General features: G+C 47.0%; 1 protein-coding gene across 1 annotated transcript in view; it reads left to right on the plus strand.

Annotated features, from left to right (window-relative positions):
* LOC117734808 (potassium channel subfamily T member 2) overlaps window positions 1-18,655 on the plus strand; it is a 30,211-nt gene that overhangs the window by 10,450 nt on the left and 1,106 nt on the right. Inside the window, exons 3-29 of the mRNA XM_034539076.1 lie at window positions 51-153; window positions 407-469; window positions 1,264-1,312; window positions 1,698-1,757; window positions 2,495-2,569; window positions 2,728-2,811; window positions 3,192-3,286; window positions 3,805-3,985; window positions 6,362-6,526; window positions 6,780-6,916; window positions 7,535-7,598; window positions 8,500-8,608; window positions 11,775-11,883; window positions 12,018-12,074; window positions 13,024-13,176; window positions 13,265-13,518; window positions 13,928-14,252; window positions 14,343-14,448; window positions 14,529-14,701; window positions 15,143-15,214; window positions 15,404-15,538; window positions 15,636-15,747; window positions 16,399-16,500; window positions 16,608-16,691; window positions 16,770-16,898; window positions 17,368-17,713; window positions 18,479-18,563. Coding sequence (XP_034394967.1) covers window positions 51-153; window positions 407-469; window positions 1,264-1,312; window positions 1,698-1,757; window positions 2,495-2,569; window positions 2,728-2,811; window positions 3,192-3,286; window positions 3,805-3,985; window positions 6,362-6,526; window positions 6,780-6,916; window positions 7,535-7,598; window positions 8,500-8,608; window positions 11,775-11,883; window positions 12,018-12,074; window positions 13,024-13,176; window positions 13,265-13,518; window positions 13,928-14,252; window positions 14,343-14,448; window positions 14,529-14,701; window positions 15,143-15,214; window positions 15,404-15,538; window positions 15,636-15,747; window positions 16,399-16,500; window positions 16,608-16,691; window positions 16,770-16,898; window positions 17,368-17,713; window positions 18,479-18,563 — 3,427 coding nt within the window. The remainder of the gene's footprint in view (window positions 1-50; window positions 154-406; window positions 470-1,263; window positions 1,313-1,697; window positions 1,758-2,494; window positions 2,570-2,727; window positions 2,812-3,191; window positions 3,287-3,804; window positions 3,986-6,361; window positions 6,527-6,779; window positions 6,917-7,534; window positions 7,599-8,499; window positions 8,609-11,774; window positions 11,884-12,017; window positions 12,075-13,023; window positions 13,177-13,264; window positions 13,519-13,927; window positions 14,253-14,342; window positions 14,449-14,528; window positions 14,702-15,142; window positions 15,215-15,403; window positions 15,539-15,635; window positions 15,748-16,398; window positions 16,501-16,607; window positions 16,692-16,769; window positions 16,899-17,367; window positions 17,714-18,478; window positions 18,564-18,655) is intronic.

The raw sequence follows: 18,655 nt of genomic DNA on the forward strand, positions 1-18,655 counted from the left end.
ATATTTATTTCTTATGACCGGTTGTCGTCTTCGTTTTTCTTCCATTTCAGGTCTGCGGGTGCGAATGTTTAACTTTGCTCTGAAAGTGCTGAGCTGCCTCCTCTACATTGTCCGAGTCCTGTTGGACAACCCGCAAGACGGCAGACAGGACTGGTGAGAGATACGGTGGTAGCGGACTGGATTAATGAGGGTGAAGCAATGTCTTTGTGAGTGTGGAGGCCTGACAGCAGGAACAAGTGCACCCGGGTCAACAGATGAGATAACAGTGTATAGTATTGGATGTGAGATGATGCTGGGAGAGGAGAGGAGAGGCGGCCGGAGATGCAATCAGGGGAGTAAACTGATATTTGGACCGAGCCGAGGGGTGTCAGACGCATGGACAGTAATACACCTTTCTTTCCTGCAGCGCGAGCAGAGCCAACTGCACCAAACAGAACACATCATCCCATCCCTGGAGTGAGTTTGACTGGTAAGCATGCGCGTCTCTATAATTAGGAGGGATGGCTTCAACCTGCACAACGATGACCATGGACACGCACACGCCCTGGAGGACTTGCAACACTGGCCCACGTGTTCGGACAACGTGGTTTAATGCAATCAATGCGACTTTGTTTAACCGATGCATCTCACACTGCTGATATTGAGCATTAACAGATCCACATTCATTTGTCACAATTCGACTGTATGGATTACCTGTCTACATAATATGTATGTAGTGCCTGTGCAGCCTAATCAACGGTGATCTAGTGGAGATAAAGCATGTGATATACAGCAGGAGAGAGAGAGGGAGAGAAAGCAGGAAGTGCGCATGGACCTGAGGCTCTGCCATGTCTCCTGCTCAGGGACCTATTGATCTAATTGGTGGCTGGTGACACTGGCTAAGCTCTGGCTCCAAATGAATAAGGAGCCTGACAGGGTGAGCTCAGGAAAGGGATGGGCCGCCTCCTGCTCCAGGCAGCAGACTCATAGGAGCAAATCAGAGCGCGGGCAGGCAAGCAGCCACGATAAGCCCCAGGGAGTCTTTGGAAAGAAAAGAAAAAAGAAGGCTGTAAATGTCCATTTGACTGTGTGAATATTATTATTTTTCTCCGACAATATGAGCACATTGGCAGCTGGGCACTCCATTGCTGTTCAATGGAGTGAACAGCATAATGACGTTTATTTTGATCATTTCAGTGCCCTCTGTCTCTGTTATTCTTTTTATTTCATTGCCTCGTCTCTCTCCTTCCACTCTCTATTCTTTCCTTTTCTTCCGCCCTGCAGGAAACTGATCATCTGGGTGGATAGACCTCTACCGCTGTGGGCACTGCAGGTCAGATAGAGCACTAGATAGATCAATAGATCAACCTCAGTCACACACACACACACACGCACACACAGGTGCATGTCTTCATTTCTGCATTCCCATTTATTGGTTACTTCAACACAGGACATCAGATCACCTTACCTGACACGTATTTATACTGGCAGCATGATTACACACACATATATGTACACAACCAGACACCAGACTGTCTTTTGCTTCACTTAAATCTGTTCCCTGTGAAGCTCAATCATAAGCACGCCTACGGATTCCACCCACACTCTCCTCTTCCATCTCTACGACTCCTAATTTCTCTTTGCTCTGGTCTCTCTCCAACCGCTCTCTGTGTCTGCGTCTCTCGATTCTTCTCTAACTCTCGTGCTCTTTGTTGCAGGTGCTTGTGGCTTTCATCAGCTTTTCAGAAACCATGTTGCTCGTGTACCTCAGCTACAAGGTGAGTAACTCATGCCCCCCCCCCCCCCCCCCCCCCCGACAGCCAACGTGCAACCTTTTGCGATGTCTCTTTCTCCGATGTCGACATGTGTGGCGTGTGTGTTAGCTTGAGGTTAGTGTTTGTCCACTTTGCACACAGAAGTTGTCCTTCTACCCCTGATGCTTCTCCTTTACTCTATTTTGAAAAGCCCCTCAGCGGGCCTTGAGGCTTCCTTATCATTATCCTGTTATTGACACATCAGGCAGACTTTAGGGGAGGTCCCCTGTGTTGCTGTAGCGGGGGGGGGGGGGGCCGATCCATCAACGGGTTGCCCTGCGTTTGATGTACCTGACACTATAAGCCTATAAAGGGCTGACTCTGCAGATTACTCTGGAGGCGAGAGGCCTTAGCATTTAGAGGTGACTGATTCCTGTGGACATACCCTGTGCCTGTCCACCTACACTAGTCCGATTCAGTTCCGCCATATGCAATGTGGCATGACACATACAAAAAAAATCTACGGCTGACACCTTAATTGAATGGAAAAAAAAAGCTCAGAGGAAACTGAGTAAAGCTGCTTCTCCTCCCGGGCAGCGCAAGGGAGCTGTATAACCCTTATGCACCCCGAACAATTCTATGGTGATAAAGTCGGGTCAATTTGTTCCCTTCCACGCAATCGAGCCCGTTACGCGGTAATTCCCGAAGGTCGCCATGACAATGGAGTTTCCTGACCTCCGGTGTGTGCTTTGCGTTTCCAGGGCAACGTTTGGGAGCAAGTGTTGCGCGTCCCCTTCATTCTGGAGATGATCAGCGCCATTCCCTTCATGATCACCGTGAGTGGAAGCCACTGGCGCCACATGTTTAACACCTTATCCACAGTAAAAAAAAAAGAGGAGATCACGACGGGCAGCGTTTCTCACGCAACCCTTTTTTTTTTCCCACGGGAGAGAGATCTTGTGATTGGGTGTAAAACGCTTTCTCTTCTCTTCAGGTGATTTTGCCCTCCTTCAGAAATCTCTTCATCCCCGTGTTTCTCAATTGCTGGCTGGCCAAGCACGCTTTGGAGAACATGATAGTGAGTGAAGCACTATCTCATTACTTTCATCTCAACATTGCTGTTGTGTTATTCTGTTGGCGATTGCCCCTCTCTGTCTGTGCCGTGTCAGCTCACCAGCTCTTTCTGCCACGAAGGTAAATCCGTCACAAACATTTAAACTTGGTATTTACGTTATTCACAGACCCCGCCTCCGTCAGTGCTATGACATCCAAGCTGTCTCCCTCCCTGCTCTATATATTCCAACCGCCATCTTTCCCTCCATGCATCAACTGCATTTCATCCTCATTTCACACTTCAACAATGCAGCATTTGGGCTGCTGTAGTTTCCACATGCGTTGCCTCACATCTCCGTGTGTGTGTGTGTGTGTGTGTGTGTGTGTGTGTGTGTCTCTCTGCAGAATGATCTCCACAGGGCCATCCAGCGGACTCACTCGGCCATGTTTAACCAGGTGGTGATACTCATCAGCACGCTCGTCTGCCTCATGTTCACGTGGTGGGTACCCGCCGCTGCCGACACTGAACTCAAAGAGGGGGCGGCGGCCCGGGAGAGAAAAGATAGACGTGAAATGGAGGTTGGACCGGAAGTGAAAGGTGTCACAGCTGTGGACATTGGGGAGGGGGGGGAGGACCATAAAGAGGGTGAGATGGACAAGGGAAGCAAAGAAATAGTGTTATACAGCTAAAAATACAAATGGCAGCGCCTCGAGCTAAAAGATAAAAAAGACAGAGAGGTAATTGGTAACATTGAAATACTGCTCTGAAATGACAGCCAGCGATCGCTTCAGTGCAGATGAAGGATGTGTCAGCGTGCTGTATATCTGGTGTGAAAAGCTTGAGCTTATCCAGGAGATCCTACATAGCATGATTTAATAAGCTCTCCGGGGTCGACTCGTCTGTCCCTTAAAGAACACGTACACCTATACTTCCCACCCCGCATGTGAAGTCTGACCCGATGCTCACTTCTTCTTCTCCACCGTCTTCATCTTTCCCCACCCTGCCGACCCCCATCAGCATCTGCGGTATCCAACACCTCGAACGAGCGGGCAACAACCTGACGCTGTTCGACTCGCTCTACTTCTGCGTGGTCACTTTCTCCACGGTGGGCTTTGGAGATGTCACCCCTCAAATCTGGCCCTCGCAGCTCCTGGTGGTCATCATGATCTTTGTGGCGCTCATCGTGCTTCCCATCCAGGTGAGAAACGACGTCGAGGAACCTCTTACGCAAGCAGGGAGATCAAAAAAATTACATAAAAGCGAGACGTGAGTGTGACAACGAAAAACAAGATATGACTATGAAACACGCAGCTTTAAAAGAGGGATTTCAATAAGTCACGGTGATGTAGCCACAATCGTAGAGGAGACAGTCATTAAATGTACAGTGTAGAATTACACACTTATTTTATTTCCAATTCAACTTTTGGAGCAGCCGACGGGGGCTCGGGCCAGGCTGTCCTCCAGATAATAATCCCAGATAATCTGAGCACAGACTTTAAAATGATCAAAAACATCTTTAAATCATTCCTAAAACTGACAGGTAGCATCTGCAAAAGCCAAATAGTTTCCCCAGCTCATTACAGTAAAGTTATCTCTGTTAATAATAATTCATGAATTTCCTCTCTGGCACACATGACTCATTGCGTCCTACGTAGACGTAAAGCAGCTATTTTCAGAACAGCCAGAGTGTCTTCTTTACTCTCTCAATTCCCCGAAATCCCTCTTCTGTCATTTAACTGCTCCACAGAAGGAACATCATGTTAGAGAGACGTTTACACACACACACACACACACACACACACACAAACACCTTGACAAACAGTTGCACTGCAGCCTGTAATTATTGTTCATCATTTGTGTACAGCTTTTATGTCAGAAGTAGCTGGCGTAACTTTGTATTTCCCAAAAGATGCAACAGTGATAATGGGATGTATTTCCAGTGTGTGTGTGTGTGTGTGTGTGGGGGGGGGGGGGGGGGGGGGATCACTCTCACACACGACGGGTAAACAGTTGGTTTGCTTGCATTCTTGTTTTTTTGCTAATTGTTTTTTGTGAAGACGCCACACGTCTTCGGTAGCTTTTCTTTTTTTTTGATCGTCTCACATGAGCAGTAGGTGTAGGGTTTGCATCCTACGCACGCATCAAGGCTATCGAACACGCACGCACTGTTTTGTTTTTTCAGTTGTGAACCGGGGTGGTATAGCAAATGTCTAACAAATGACAACAAGCATGGAGAAACTTTTTGCTTGACTTGCACTAACCGACTCGTATTGGAAATGGCGATCTGTGCATCACCAACATGGATGCCATGTCATCCTGCCCACTCCCTCTCCCCATCTTTCATCCATAAATACCCTTTGACATTTAGAAACTGGCCCCCCCCCCAAAGCTCCAACCCCCACCCTGTGTGTGTGTGTGTGTGTGTGTGTGTGTGTGTGTGTCCGCCTGTTTGAGTCCTGCCAGGACCAGGCTGCACAGGGAAGCCACAGAGGATTCAGCAACGGTCTTTTTTTCTTATCGCGGCCTCTATTGGTTTTTCCTGTCCTTGTCCTCGGCAACACCACAGGACATGTGATGGAAAGTAAATTGATTTGAAAATAGGAAGAACAAAAAAAAAAAAAAAACGGCCAACCTTTTGGCGGCTGAAATTTGGAGACTTTTCCTTGAAATAAATCGCAGCGGCTTGATCGCCACGAGAACTGTCTGCACACAAATGGCGGCTGGATACAACACTGTGGACGCGTGTGGCCAGACGGTGTTTTCTAACATCAACCGCGAACTGACATGATCTCAGCTCAAAACCGATCCGATTAAAATGCACCCAATTAACTCGGTCTATTGGATTCTGTGGACGTGAGTTGTGCGTTTAGAAAACGTGAGCAGCCGTTCATACTGTTGCTGTCTCTTGAATTAATAAGATTTTGAAGGGTTTGAGAGTGAAGCATGAGTAGACTCCGTCACTAACTGTTTTAGTTTTTATTGGTATTTTATTTTTAATACAGAAAAACAAACACATATATATCTGGTTTAATATCTCACTTGAAAAATATCCTTTACAAAAGTAACCGGCAGCTGGGTGTGTGTCTTGCTTACTTTACAGATCGGTGAATCTGTGAATAAGTTGTCATGGATGTGCTCACTGTAAAATATTTGCCTATTTTCTGTGGAAATGTCTAAAAAAAAATAAATAAAACTAAAACGTCATCTCTTCATCATCATCTTCTATTTTCTGTTAAATCCCACCATCCAACACACTCTCTCTGCAGACGTAGAGAAATAAAATCCATGCAATTCTGCTCAGGCTTATTGATATTTCCTTAATAACCTCCCTTCCTGTTGATGTCTGCTATCATGTTCCATTCAGCCACCGTCCTGAACCGAATGTCCACTTTTCTTTATTCCCCCAAACACTCTCCCTAATCAAACACAAAACACGACTCCATGTAAGGCATTGTTGTTTTTTTCAGTTTTTTTTCTTCTTTTTCTCAAGCCACCTGGCTCCTCCCCGTATGTTCATCTAACTTACATCCAATCTCCATCTGTTTGAATGTGATGGATGTCGTCCTGGATGTAGTTCGAGCAGCTGGCCTTTCTGTGGATGGAGCGGCAGAAGTCCGGGGGGAACTACAGCCGCTACAGGGCGCAGACGGAGAAACACGTGGTGCTGTGCGTCAGCTGTCTCAAGATCGACCTCCTCATGGACTTCCTCAACGAATTCTTCGCTCACCCCCGACTGCAGGTCTGCCTGGTTTTAAGCTGGACAAGAACGTGCTTTTTTTGTGGGGGGGGGGTGTCTTGTGTTGGTTGTCCGTAATCTTCTTCAGGAGGCCCCGAACAGCTGAGATTAAAGCAGAGGATTAATTTAACAAGCACGTGATGTTAAAAGTGCATTTACACTGATGGGCTTCTCTCTTGTCTCTTTGCTGTCTTCTCTTACTGTCTCTTACTTAATCGTCAGCCACAATACAACTTGTGTGTGTGTGTGTGTGTAGGACTACTATGTGGTGATCCTTTGCCCAGCAGAGATGGACGTCCAGGTTAGGAGGGTCCTACATGTCCCTCTTTGGGCCCAGAGAGTCATCTACCTGCAGGGTTCTGCCCTCAAAGACCAGGACCTGATGAGGGCCAAGTGAGTCACTGTGACTTAAACACAATCCAGTGTCTGATTTGATGGATGTATTTATTTTCATGTCTACCTATTGATCTGGAGAAGCATTGTTGTCACAGAACAATTCTGCAACAATCGAGCCCTAAAAAAAAAAGCTCAGAACAGACCCGAGAGCCTTGAAATGAAAGTCCTCACACGCAGAAGCGTGAGCCCATAATTACATAATTGATGCATAAAGAACCTACAGCCTTGAAGTCACAGCTGTCATTGCAGTCATAATGTTTTTTTGCGTACCCCCCTGGCTCTTGATAATAAAGCCACAGCACCTTAAACTGCCTTTGTCACAGGGAAAGAAAACAGTTTTTTATCTCCGCCTTCTCCTATCTCAACCCTGAATAGCGTGGGCTTGAAAGACATATTGGTTCATTTTGTTTGTTCTATTGTCCTCCTTTTTTCCCTCTTTTGTCCTCTCCCTCAATAACATGACAACACCCTCCTTCCCATGTCTTCTCTCCTCATCGCTTCCCCGATTCTCTGTTTCTCTCTGTCTCTCTCTCTCTCTGTCTCTCTCTCTCTCTCTCTCTCTGTTTCTCTATCTCTCTCGCTCCCATGGCCACATGCTCTACTAACTGCCTGCAGGATGGACGATGCTGAGGCCTGCTTTATCCTCAGTAACCGGTTTGAAGTGGACCGCATTGCTGCTGTACGTTCCTCACTGATGATGATGATGATGATGATGATGATGATGATGATGATGATGATGATGATGATGATAATTAGCCTTAAACTGTTGTCTTTCTGAAAATGAATGCATAGTTTTTAGTTTTCTGGGGTGAAGTTCTTCATAAAGAAACCCTCAAAGCTCTCTGCATTGGCTGAAGTTTTGTCCTTGTTGTTTTATGGTTGGCAAGTGAGAAGAACTGAAGCTGAGAATAAACATAGGCTCGACACAAACATTAAAAAGATTATACGTATGCATATGCGCACAACAAAAGAAGACGATGTACTCTAAAGGTGCCGTGTTACCTCGCACTGCATGCCGTGAAAGTGACTTGATAACACGGTTTAAATCATCACCTGGTTTTTACACTGAATGATTTGGCATCCGAATTGTAATCACATTCGAGATCCTTTTTTATTTTGTCTCTAGTAGCATCATCACATCACAAGTATTAGTTGTTCAAATACCCGCAAAACGTAGCATCTAGTGCCGATGTGACCGTGGTTAAACGGGAGCTGCACGTCAGCATGTTGTCCACGAGAGCACGTTGAGCATGCTGACGTGCAGCTTTCCATCCCAGAGCATCGCTGTGCCAGAGGAACCGCCTCACGCGGCTGTCAGCGCGGCCGAAAACTCGGTTCACTTCTCCTGGCTGCGCCGCCATGTTCTGTGTAGAAAGATGTCAGGGCCATTTTATTGCACTGAGCAGTCAGTGGTTTAAGTGGATTATTAAGCGAGGAGCTGCAATCTGATGCCTCTAAAGGTGGGTTTCTACCCTTCTCTCTCTCTCTCTCTTTCTCTCTCTCTCTCCTCCACCCACCCAACCTCCTTCCCTTCTTTTCACGCCATCCATCTCAATCCCCTCCGTCTCCAATTTTCTCAGGATCATCAGACCATCCTCCGAGCCTGGGCAGTGAAAGACTTTGCTCCAAATTGCCCCCTGTACGTACAGATTCTCAAGCCGGAGAACAAGTTCCACGTCAAATTTGCCGGTGGGTATAAAAGGCAGTCCGCTGACAGCGACTCGAGATGTGTGTCCGTCCTTGTACATAACGAATGCAGATAATAATGGGGAGGACGGCCTACTAAAATGTCTCCGGCACACAGTTTGTGACCTGAGCTGTGTGTTGTTAAAGACGGGTGATTAAGGGAAGCATTGCTACTGCAGGGTTTCGCATTACGACAACATCGAAAGGAAACCGAGATGTCACGTCTTCACTTTTAATGTCGTCGTGTGCCCCCCCCCCCCCCCTCCCCCCTCCCTCTCTACCCGAGTTGGTCAGCTCGATTTGTAAGCCTGAAAAATGCCCTTTTCTATCCGCTCACCGTCCTCCGAGCTCCGAGGAAGCGCCGGACAGATTGGTCTCGGCTTGGCTACATTGCCTTTTGGAGAGAGACCTTTCTTCTTGCTCAACAGAAGACGGCAGTCAATCATCCCCGAGTGAAAGAAGAGGAACCAAACTCTCTCTCTCTCTCTCTCTCTCTCTCACCCTTTCCTCACACATCTCTCTGCCTACGGCCCTGGAGAACCAACTTGCCGCCCTCATCCCAGCTGTCTCTATCAATGATTAGCGTTTTGCTTCGCTGCCTTGGCAAAGAAAATCCCCTTCTTATTGAGGAGTACTGCTGTTGTGCTAACCTGGCAGATGAGCCCCCCCCCCCCCTTGCTCCTGCAGGGCTGTTTAAACACCTCACTGTCACAGTCAGACTGAGGCCTTTGTGGTTGTGAGTCTGGCAGGAAGGAGATCATTTAATTCATGATTTACACCCCGTTCTGCATTCATGTGATCATCTGCCGTCTCAGTCGGGGTGAACCTCCCAGGCTCCTGTGCTAGGGAGTCGGACAGCTCTATCCTGCATGTGAATTGCTTTGTGTAAATATATCTGGCATTGACATGTCGGACATGTTCAGATATTCATTAATTTCTTCAAATCGTCAAAAGTCATGCCCCTTTTTGACACAGCGGCCGCTCACCTCTGAATGATAAACTCCCTGCCTGCAGAACACGGAAACACCACGTTCATCCTCATGAGAATAAAGTCCCTCTAAACCGTGAAGTCGCCAAGGTAGACTCAGGGAGCACGTCAGTATACGCAGACACAAGGACATCACTGTTAAGTACAGATCCCCATGTTGGAATAAACCCACTAAGTGCCGGTGTGGTGGGAGGCATTTATGAGCAAGAGACACACGATTTGATTCGATCCACAGCTTAATGACAGCGTAGCGTTCATTAGAAAGATATCTGTCGGTATGACACTATGAAGCTACGGGGGTTGCTGTAGAAGTGTTTATTGATTATCTCCCCAGTTTATGTTTTGAACAACAATAGGTGGCCGGCCCTTCTCAGCATGGCTCATTGTAGCGGCATGGAGTTGATAGCAGCTCACTTATCCAAACAATAACGGCCTACTGATTTAATAAGCTCAACCGGTGGACCTGTGGTAATAACCGCGCACGAATATCTTGCACACAGATTTGATGCCAGTCTGCGATTGAAATCAAGAGATGGGGTACAAAGACCCTGATCTTCTAAGCGGGGCTGACAGAAAGAGTGTGTGTGTGTGTGTGTGTGTGTGTGTGTGTGTGTGTTGAGGTCTGTAATTGGTTTCTCTCCTGGTCTGGGTCCAGGCACCGGAAAGGATGGAGGGCCGCGGTGAACAGTAAACAGAAAAGACGCGATGGGACGTGAAGGGATCAAGAAGGATGTTGGAAATTGGATATTGGAGGAAAAAAAAAGTCTCAATTTGGAGTGTGACTGATGTGTCTGTGTCTTTGGGAGTTAGAGGTGTGTGTGTGTGCGCGTGTGTGTGTGTGTGTGTGCGACACAGACAGACAGAACACAATGTAACAATAATGAAACGTCGTTGCTCCATGGATGCGACGACGATGTTCCTGTCTTTTACTCTGCAGGCTTTCAGAGGCCCACTGCTCTGTGAAAAGCCTCCGTTTGGAAACAAATTCACCGATTGATTAGCGAGAGGGCCCCTTCTGTGTGTCGGCGTGTGAGCTGCATTACGATGTACTGTTCCCAGCTGGAAAGACATCGGTCCTTCAACAGAAGGTCCAGAATCAGTCGTTTTAACTGTCACTCACCTGCTGCAGCCTCAGTCACACACAGACTTGACTCATTTATTAAAAAACTGCGTTTACATCTCATCTTCTCGTCAGACTCTGACGTTCATTCAAACAATTATTAGCTAACGCAGAGCACATATTGTGCTTTTAGGACCTGGCTCAACATTGTTGGTGAACCAGGCAGCTCATCACTGAAGATAATGCAATCAGGAATGACACAGCAGGGGAAACGGATGCTCCCCTGCGCCAGATTCACCGAATCGCTCGACTGGTTGTTGTTTTTTTGTTCCTTTCAAAGAAGAGGTGGAGTGGCGACAGGTGAACGAGAGAGAGAGAGAGAGAGAGAGAGAGAGAGAGAGAGAGAGAGAGAAAGGAGTGCCATCGCTGTTTGATCAGTTTGGCTCAGGGCCGCGAAGGAGACATGGGGGATTTATTGAAAAGCTGTTTAATAAGACTGAGACTGAATCACTGGCTTGTTTCTATGGGTCCCCCCACCGTCCCGTCCCGTCGCCTCCAACACCCACACACACACACACACACGTAAAAAAAAAAAAAAAAAGACTGGTGGGTTACAGCAGTGACATAACATTGCCCCCATGGGAGTAAACAGGGAGGTTGATAATGGGTTTCTTGACACGTCTGTCTGCTTGACTCATTCGTGTTAGATAAAACATGGAGTGACACAATTAAACATGTCACAGTTTCGTGTTGGAAACTGAGTGTGTAGGCTTGTGCCTTTTTAGTGGCAAGACGCCGGCCATTTTAACACACTAATGACGGGCGTGCGCAAGTGATTTGTGTGTGTTTGCAAGAGACACAGAGACACAACAAAACGGTTCATTGTGTTTTTCCGGAAGGACGTTTAGGAGCTTGTGATTAAACATTTAGTCAATTAAGTGATGCCTGATCATCCTCAAAAAGTGTTCTTTTCTTTCAACTTTTCTGTTACTGGAATTGATTTTATTTCATCATTTCATTATTTAATCATTATATATATATACATATATATATATTTATATCTTTATTTATGTATGCTTTGCCAAATTTGGTAATTTTGCTCCTCTCGTTTCCTGTGTCAGATCATGTGGTGTGTGAAGAAGAGTTTAAATACGCCATGCTGGCTTTAAACTGCGTGTGCCCCGGTACCTCGACGCTCATCACTCTATTGATCCACTCCTCCAGAGGACAGTGAGTTCACTTGCCTTCTTTCTGTTTGGATGCTCACTGTTCAGTCTTAAACAGTGAGATATATACACAGTAGATATAGTGACCGCAAGTGAGCTGCTTATAGTCTCCTCGCCGTTCTCTCAACTTTTTTCCAGAACGGCACCCCAAGAGGCCTTCAAGCAACGTGCGGGAGCCTTTCAAGCCCTCAACAGGTAGGATTCATCTGATCGGCATTCACGCCACAGGTGTACTGTAGTGCCTTTGTGCACGTTACGCATCCAAATCCTCTGTCAACCTCCACCGTCCGCACGCTGAGCTGTGTGAGTTCATGATGACATGAGCCTGACGAAGACCTACTGTGTTCAAAATCCTGTTGCCTCTTTTTAATAATTGAACCACTACGGATTTTTCATATTTTCTTTCTTGGCTCCCGAATGGCCTTTTTTTCTTTTCTTCTTCCTGTACCTTTTCTTTGAGTTACATCTTGATGTTTTTATGATCGTCATCTTTAAGCCACACTTTGTGAACCTAACGTTAACAATACAATCCACACAAATATATTAATTGGCCAAAAGCACAAACATGTCTCATTGATTGTGAAAAGACAAAGAAATAACTAAACTCTATAGCTCGTGTCTGATGGGTACAACATTTAAAAGCAGGCTGTTTCATAAGTACGCTTCTATATCTGGACTTGATGCCATTTGGTGTATTGGCCGTGACAATGCTACATGATTCCTCCTCCTCCTTTGCCTGACACTTAGTTCCTGTAAACTGCAAATTTGCTATAACACTTATTTATATAATGCAGTCTTTGTCGCAGGCCACCCACATTCACACTGCCTCCACACCCTTGCTTCATGCATCACCTTTTTAGCCTCCGTGTCTAGAGCCACATCGCCTAGAGAAAGATGCTGTCCACTTAGCTGTGTGAGCGTGTACACCTGGGACAGGCTGTGTGTCCTTGTGTACATCCTTGTGCTGATTGAAGTATTGATCAGCTGCTCTCTGACAGAGATGTAAGATGTTACCTCCGGAACCTGAAGTGTAAAATCTTTTTGCGTGGCCTTGCTGCTGAGCTGGAAGCTTTGTGTCGTATTTTCTAAAGGTCAGCCTTTCCCCACATGGCCAATGGATCCTGCTTTTTTTTTTCCGTCACAGGGAGGGCGGTGGCTGCTCAGCTGACCAATGGCACCGAACCTACCGCCGCTGCTCAGCCAATGAGGTGCATCACATCCGCCTGGAGGAAAGTAAATTCTTCGGGGAATACCAGGGCAAGAGCTTCACCTTTGCCTCCTTTCATGCTCACAAAAAGTAAGTCATCATGTGAAAAAGCCGAGAAGGGCGAACCTGTGCTGTTCAGAGTTGACACCCCCCCCCCCCCCTGTCTTTGCTGCTGCAGGTATGGAGTATGTTTGATCGGAGTGCGCAGACTGGACACCACCAACATCCTGCTGAACCCTGGTCCCTGCCACATCATGGGGGCCTCTGACACGTGTTTTTACATCAATATCTCCAAAGAGGAGAACTCAGCATTTGTAAGGGGCCACAGGGAGCCGTCGTGGGGCAGCACGGGGGGAAACACCAGGGGAGTGCACCAGTCAATCTACCATGGACTCACCCGCCTGCCAGTCCACAGTATCATCGCCAGCATGGGTCAGTCAGATGTGCACGCCGTAAAGACTGTAACGTTGACCTTCTGTTGGTCAATCACGCACATCTGTCATCAATCCTTTTTTAGAAAGCAACACCGTCAGAGGCGTCAAAAATATGCAGATCTCACATTTGAAAGCAATCTGGGTGTTTTAAATATGTGCATTGCTTTTCTGAGGAATTAACATGTATCTGAGTACAAGTCCCACTTGATAAGAGTAACTGCCGAATGAAACGTTGCATACTGTGGTTTTACAAACACTCCACCTGGTGGACAATAGTGAGAGTGTATTATCAGGCCCATTGTGCATCGTGTGTGAGCCTTTAGCTTGATGATCAATTTGACTGTGTGTGTGTGTGTGTGTGTGTGTGTGTGTGTGCGTGCATGTGTGTGTGTGTGTGTGTGTTACAGGCACAGTGGCCATCGACCTGCAGGACTCCAGTGACAGCAGCCCAGAGGGCCAGGACCCCGGCAGCACTGTGCTAAGCAGCGGCAGAGGAAGCAGGAGCAGCTCCAGGGCGGAGATGGGCGGCGCCAACACTTTGGCCCTGCCCGCCATGGGAGAGTCGGCCGAGGAGAGGCGGCACAGCATTGCCCCGGTCCTGGAGCTGGTGGACGGCGTAAACAACCCCACCTTTGACCTGCTCGGAGACCAATCGGAGGATGAAGGGGGAGACGAGGGCAAGGAGGACAGTGACCGAGACGAGAGCGCCCATTGGTGGGGTCGACACTGCGAGTAAGTCATGAGGATGCGGTTTGAATTTTCATTCATGGGTATATTGAAGCGTAAACCTGTTCAGAGGTAACTGTGGGGCTTGTGCGACAGGTGGGTGAAGGGATACCCGCTGAACTCTCCATACATCGGCAGCTCGCCTGCGCTGTGCCACCTTCTTCAAGAGAAGATGCCTTTCTGCTGCCTGCGTATGGACAAAGTATGGAATTCAAAATGACTTGCGATCTTCACAACTTCACATTGCTGTCATCCTCCATGACCACTGTGCATCTCTCCTAGGCTTGTCACCACACCGCATTTGAGGACGCCCGCTCCTACGGCTTCAAAAACAAATTGATCATTGTGTCTGCGGAGAGCGCCGGAAACGGCCTGTACAACTTCATTGTCCCTCTCCGAGCCTACTACCGACCCAGGAAGGAGCTCAACCCCATCGTGTTGCTGCTGGAGGGCATGTGAGGACACATTATCGGGCCATGCTTTGTGGACGTGACGTGTTAATGTTGCCCAAATTGTTTGCTGTGAGCGCAGCAGCTATACGCTACAAATCTGGGTTGCGCGGTAAAATACATTCCTGCCAGCGGAGGAGGAAAAGCTGTGCTATTTAAAAGGTCCCCGTAAACCAGGATTTGTGAAATGCCGAACGCTGTCAGGACCATGCGCACCACACAATCCCGCGTTGTGTATTGTGGCTGGTTCACGACGGCGCTCAGCCAAATGAGGTTGGAATTCAATAAAAAGGCAATAAAATGCTGAGTCACTCCAGTGTAGTGCTGTTATTTTCAGCTTTCTCTGCAGGCAGTTTGGCCGTGTTGTATTTCTCAGTCTCTGTTCGCTCCTCATATGAATCTCTACCGGTAGGACTCTCAAGTGTATTTGTCGTTTGATTGTTTCAGACCTGAAGCAGACTTCCTGGAGGCCATCTGTTGGTTCCCCATGGTATTCTACACAGTGGGCTCCATCGACAAGTAAAGAGAGACGCGCTCCACGCTGATTTCGTCACGTGTCTTTTATCATCTTCTACTATTTCCTGAATCTTTATTCATGTGAATGTGCTTTTGCACCTCTCAAATGACCCACTCGTTGATTTATTCATACTGCCATTCGCCACTGATCTTATCCCCCCTTGTCCTTCTCTCTCCTCACGATATCATCAGTCTAGACAGTTTGCTGCGATGCGGAGTCACTTTCGCCGACACCATGGTGGTGGTTGACAAAGAGAGCTCCATGATCGCAGAGGAGGACTACATGGCTGACGCGAAGACCATCGTCAATGTCCAGACCCTCTTCAGGTCTGCTTCGCCCTGAACTTGCTCTGCGATCTCACACGCGCCATCTTAAACCGGGTGTGTTTATTTTGGTACCCTTTATTCTCTCTCTCTGTCCCAGACTGTTCCCGGCTCTGAGTATCATCACGGAGCTCACGCACCCGGCCAACATGCGCTTTATGCAGTTCAAAGTCAAAGACCACTACTCTCTGGCTCTGTCCAAACTGGAAAAGGTAAAAGCTTCATACCTTCAAAGTCCCCACTTTCTTTCTCAGGCTAATATTGAAAAATACGGCGGACTGTTTTTCATTTATTTGTAAGTGATTATAGCCTTTGGTGTTCTTAATGTTGCTCTCTGTGTGGCAGCTTGTGAGTTCTCCCCTCGGGCATCGATAACATTTCTTAACAAATAAGTACATTTGTCACTCTTGACGTTACATATTAAAATGGATTTCAGTCTGGGATTAAAATAGTTGTGGTCATTTCGAAATATCTAACAGCGTTGCCTCACAGAAGGGAGGACTTCTGCTGGCGTCATTGTTTGCACAACGCATGTTTGTGTATGTTTTCTTGGTATTGTAGTTAAATCGCACTTTCCAAAATGATGCAAGTAGCTGACTTATATATCTATAGAGTGTTACGTGGCCTTCGGTCCAATGGATGCTGAATGGATGCTTGAAAATAAATATTAAAAAGTGTTATGGTTGCATCCAACGACGGTGCTCACAAACTGTCTGGATTTTAGAAACTGCCATCACACCTTTTCATGTCTACCAAGGCCAGTGTAATCGGGGAAAATCTGTGTGTGTGTGTGTGTGTGTGTGTGTGCGTGTGTGTGTGTGTGTGTGTGCGTGTGTGTGTGTGCGTGTGTGTTTGATCTGTAGAAGGAAAGGGAGAAGGGATCCAACCTGGTGTTTATGTTCCGCCTGCCCTTCTCTGCTGGAAAGGTGTTCAGTGTCAGCATGCTGGACACGCTCCTCTACCAGGTATCAGAGAGCACAAACTCTTCACTAGCACTGAAAAATTAAATGTTGTCAAAATGCCAAATTTGGACAAAGTCTCTGTTGACTTGCATACCGTGCTCTCCCGCCAGTCATTTGTGAAGGACTACATGATCTCCATCACCAGGCTGCTGCTGGGTTTAGACTCCATGCCTGGCTCAGGTTTCCTTTGTGCCGTGAGTACCCGGAAAACACAAAGAGCTTGAATTCAGACTGTTTGGAGTGGCTCCGAGGCTGATTACTGTGTCTTCTAGATGAAAATCACAGAGGATGACTTGTGGATCCGCACCTACGGCAGGCTCTACCAGAAACTGTGCTCCTCCACCGGAGACATCCCCATCGGCATCTATCGGACAGAGGCACATAAGCTTCCGGTCTCTGAGGTGTGCTGCTGCTGTTACTAGTTTTATGGCCACCTAAGTGAACAAGCTTCCACTCTAAAGCCCTGCTAGCGGCCCCTAGAGGTCGTAATGTCCATTACATCCAACAATTTTAAAAAAAGGAGTTGGAGGAAAGGTCACAAGGTCCATTCAATAAATAAAATATAATGGATAACAAGATAGATATTTGTGAAGCTACTTTAAACATTCTCTATTTTTAATTTAATGTTTAAAACTCTCACTCTTTTGCTTTCAGTTACACCAATGTCACTATTTCTTTCATTAATTCCAAAAAGCTATAAATACATAAAACGTGAAGGATTTTCTTTGGCGGGATGTTGCTTAAGAATGTTGTATTTTATTCATTATATGTGTGTGTGTGTGTGTGTGTGTGTGTGTGTGTGTGTGTGTGTGCGTGTGTGTGTGTGTGTGTGTGTGTGTGTGTGTGTGTGTGCGTGTGTGTGTGTTACAGTCCCAGGTATCCATCACAGTGGAGGACTACGAGGACACCAGAGAACCCAGGGAGCCCCTGTTGTCCCGGACCAGTGCTCACCGTAACAGCACCTCCTCGGAGCCCATCTCCGCCTCCTCTCACTCCTCAGAACACCCGCTGCTCCGGAGGAAAAGCATGCAGTGGGCACGGCGGCTGAGCAGGAAGGGGGGGCGCGGCTCCGGCGGGGCCAAGGGGGGTCCGGGCAGCGCGGCAGAGAGGATCAACCAGCAGAGACTGACCCTGTTCAGACGCTCCGAGAGGCAGGAACTCAACGCGCTGGTGAAAACAAGGATGAAACACTTGGGCCTTTCTTCAACTGGATTCAGTACGTCGATTGGTAGTTTGTTTATGGAAGCATGCTTCTCTTAATCTCAAGTGCACTAGCTACTGGTTGAATGCAACTAAGTACATTTACTCATGTACTCAAGTACAATTTTGATCTACATTTGTATTCGAGTATTTCCATTTGTTGCTGCCTAACACTTCTACATTACAGAAGTAAACATTGTGATTTTACTCCTCTATATTCATTTAATATCTATAGCATTTAGTTGCTTTTCAAATGACAAATGATTGACATGAATAAATAAAGGATAAGCTTACGAAATACAACGCACTGTTACAGATGAATCCGTGTTCTCCAACTTCTTTAGCTGGTGACCCCTTACAGTAGGTAACGCTAGCTCCACCTCAAGCAGCTACAACAACAACGTGCACATGAATACATTAGTATTAAACAAATCTAGCAATGTTATTCACACTTACATTGAACCTTTGTGCGTCATCAATACTTCTGATGCCTTCGCTAGACTTTGCTAATAATACTTACTTTACGGTCATTTTACTGTCCTCCTACTGTACAAAGAGGATTTTGAATGCTGTATATTTTCCTGTGTGTTAACGTATTTTTACATTTCTGTATTAGCGCGTCTTCCACCTCCGTTCTTGTTGCTTGCGTCCATTTTCTATTTAAATGTGTCTTCCTGTCTCGTGACTCCAAGGCTCTGTTGTGTACGGATGTTGCGCAGCCCGCTGTGTATCCTGTGTTAGTTTACTGCATCTCTTTCCTCTTTTCTCCCCCCCGTGCCAGATGGGATGACGGATCAAGGGAACCGACTGTCTTATATCCTCATCAACCCTTCTCCAGACACCAGACTAGAGCTGCACGATGTCGTGTGAGTACACAACGCCGCAGGCAATTGATGGCGCTGTAAAATGAACACTGTATTGAAAACTATCCCCCCCCCTCCCATGCCTGTGCCCCCAT

The sequence above is a fragment of the Cyclopterus lumpus genome, chromosome 8, assembly GCF_009769545.1.
Source record: "Cyclopterus lumpus isolate fCycLum1 chromosome 8, fCycLum1.pri, whole genome shotgun sequence".
Classification (NCBI taxonomy): Eukaryota; Metazoa; Chordata; class Actinopteri; order Perciformes; family Cyclopteridae; genus Cyclopterus; species Cyclopterus lumpus.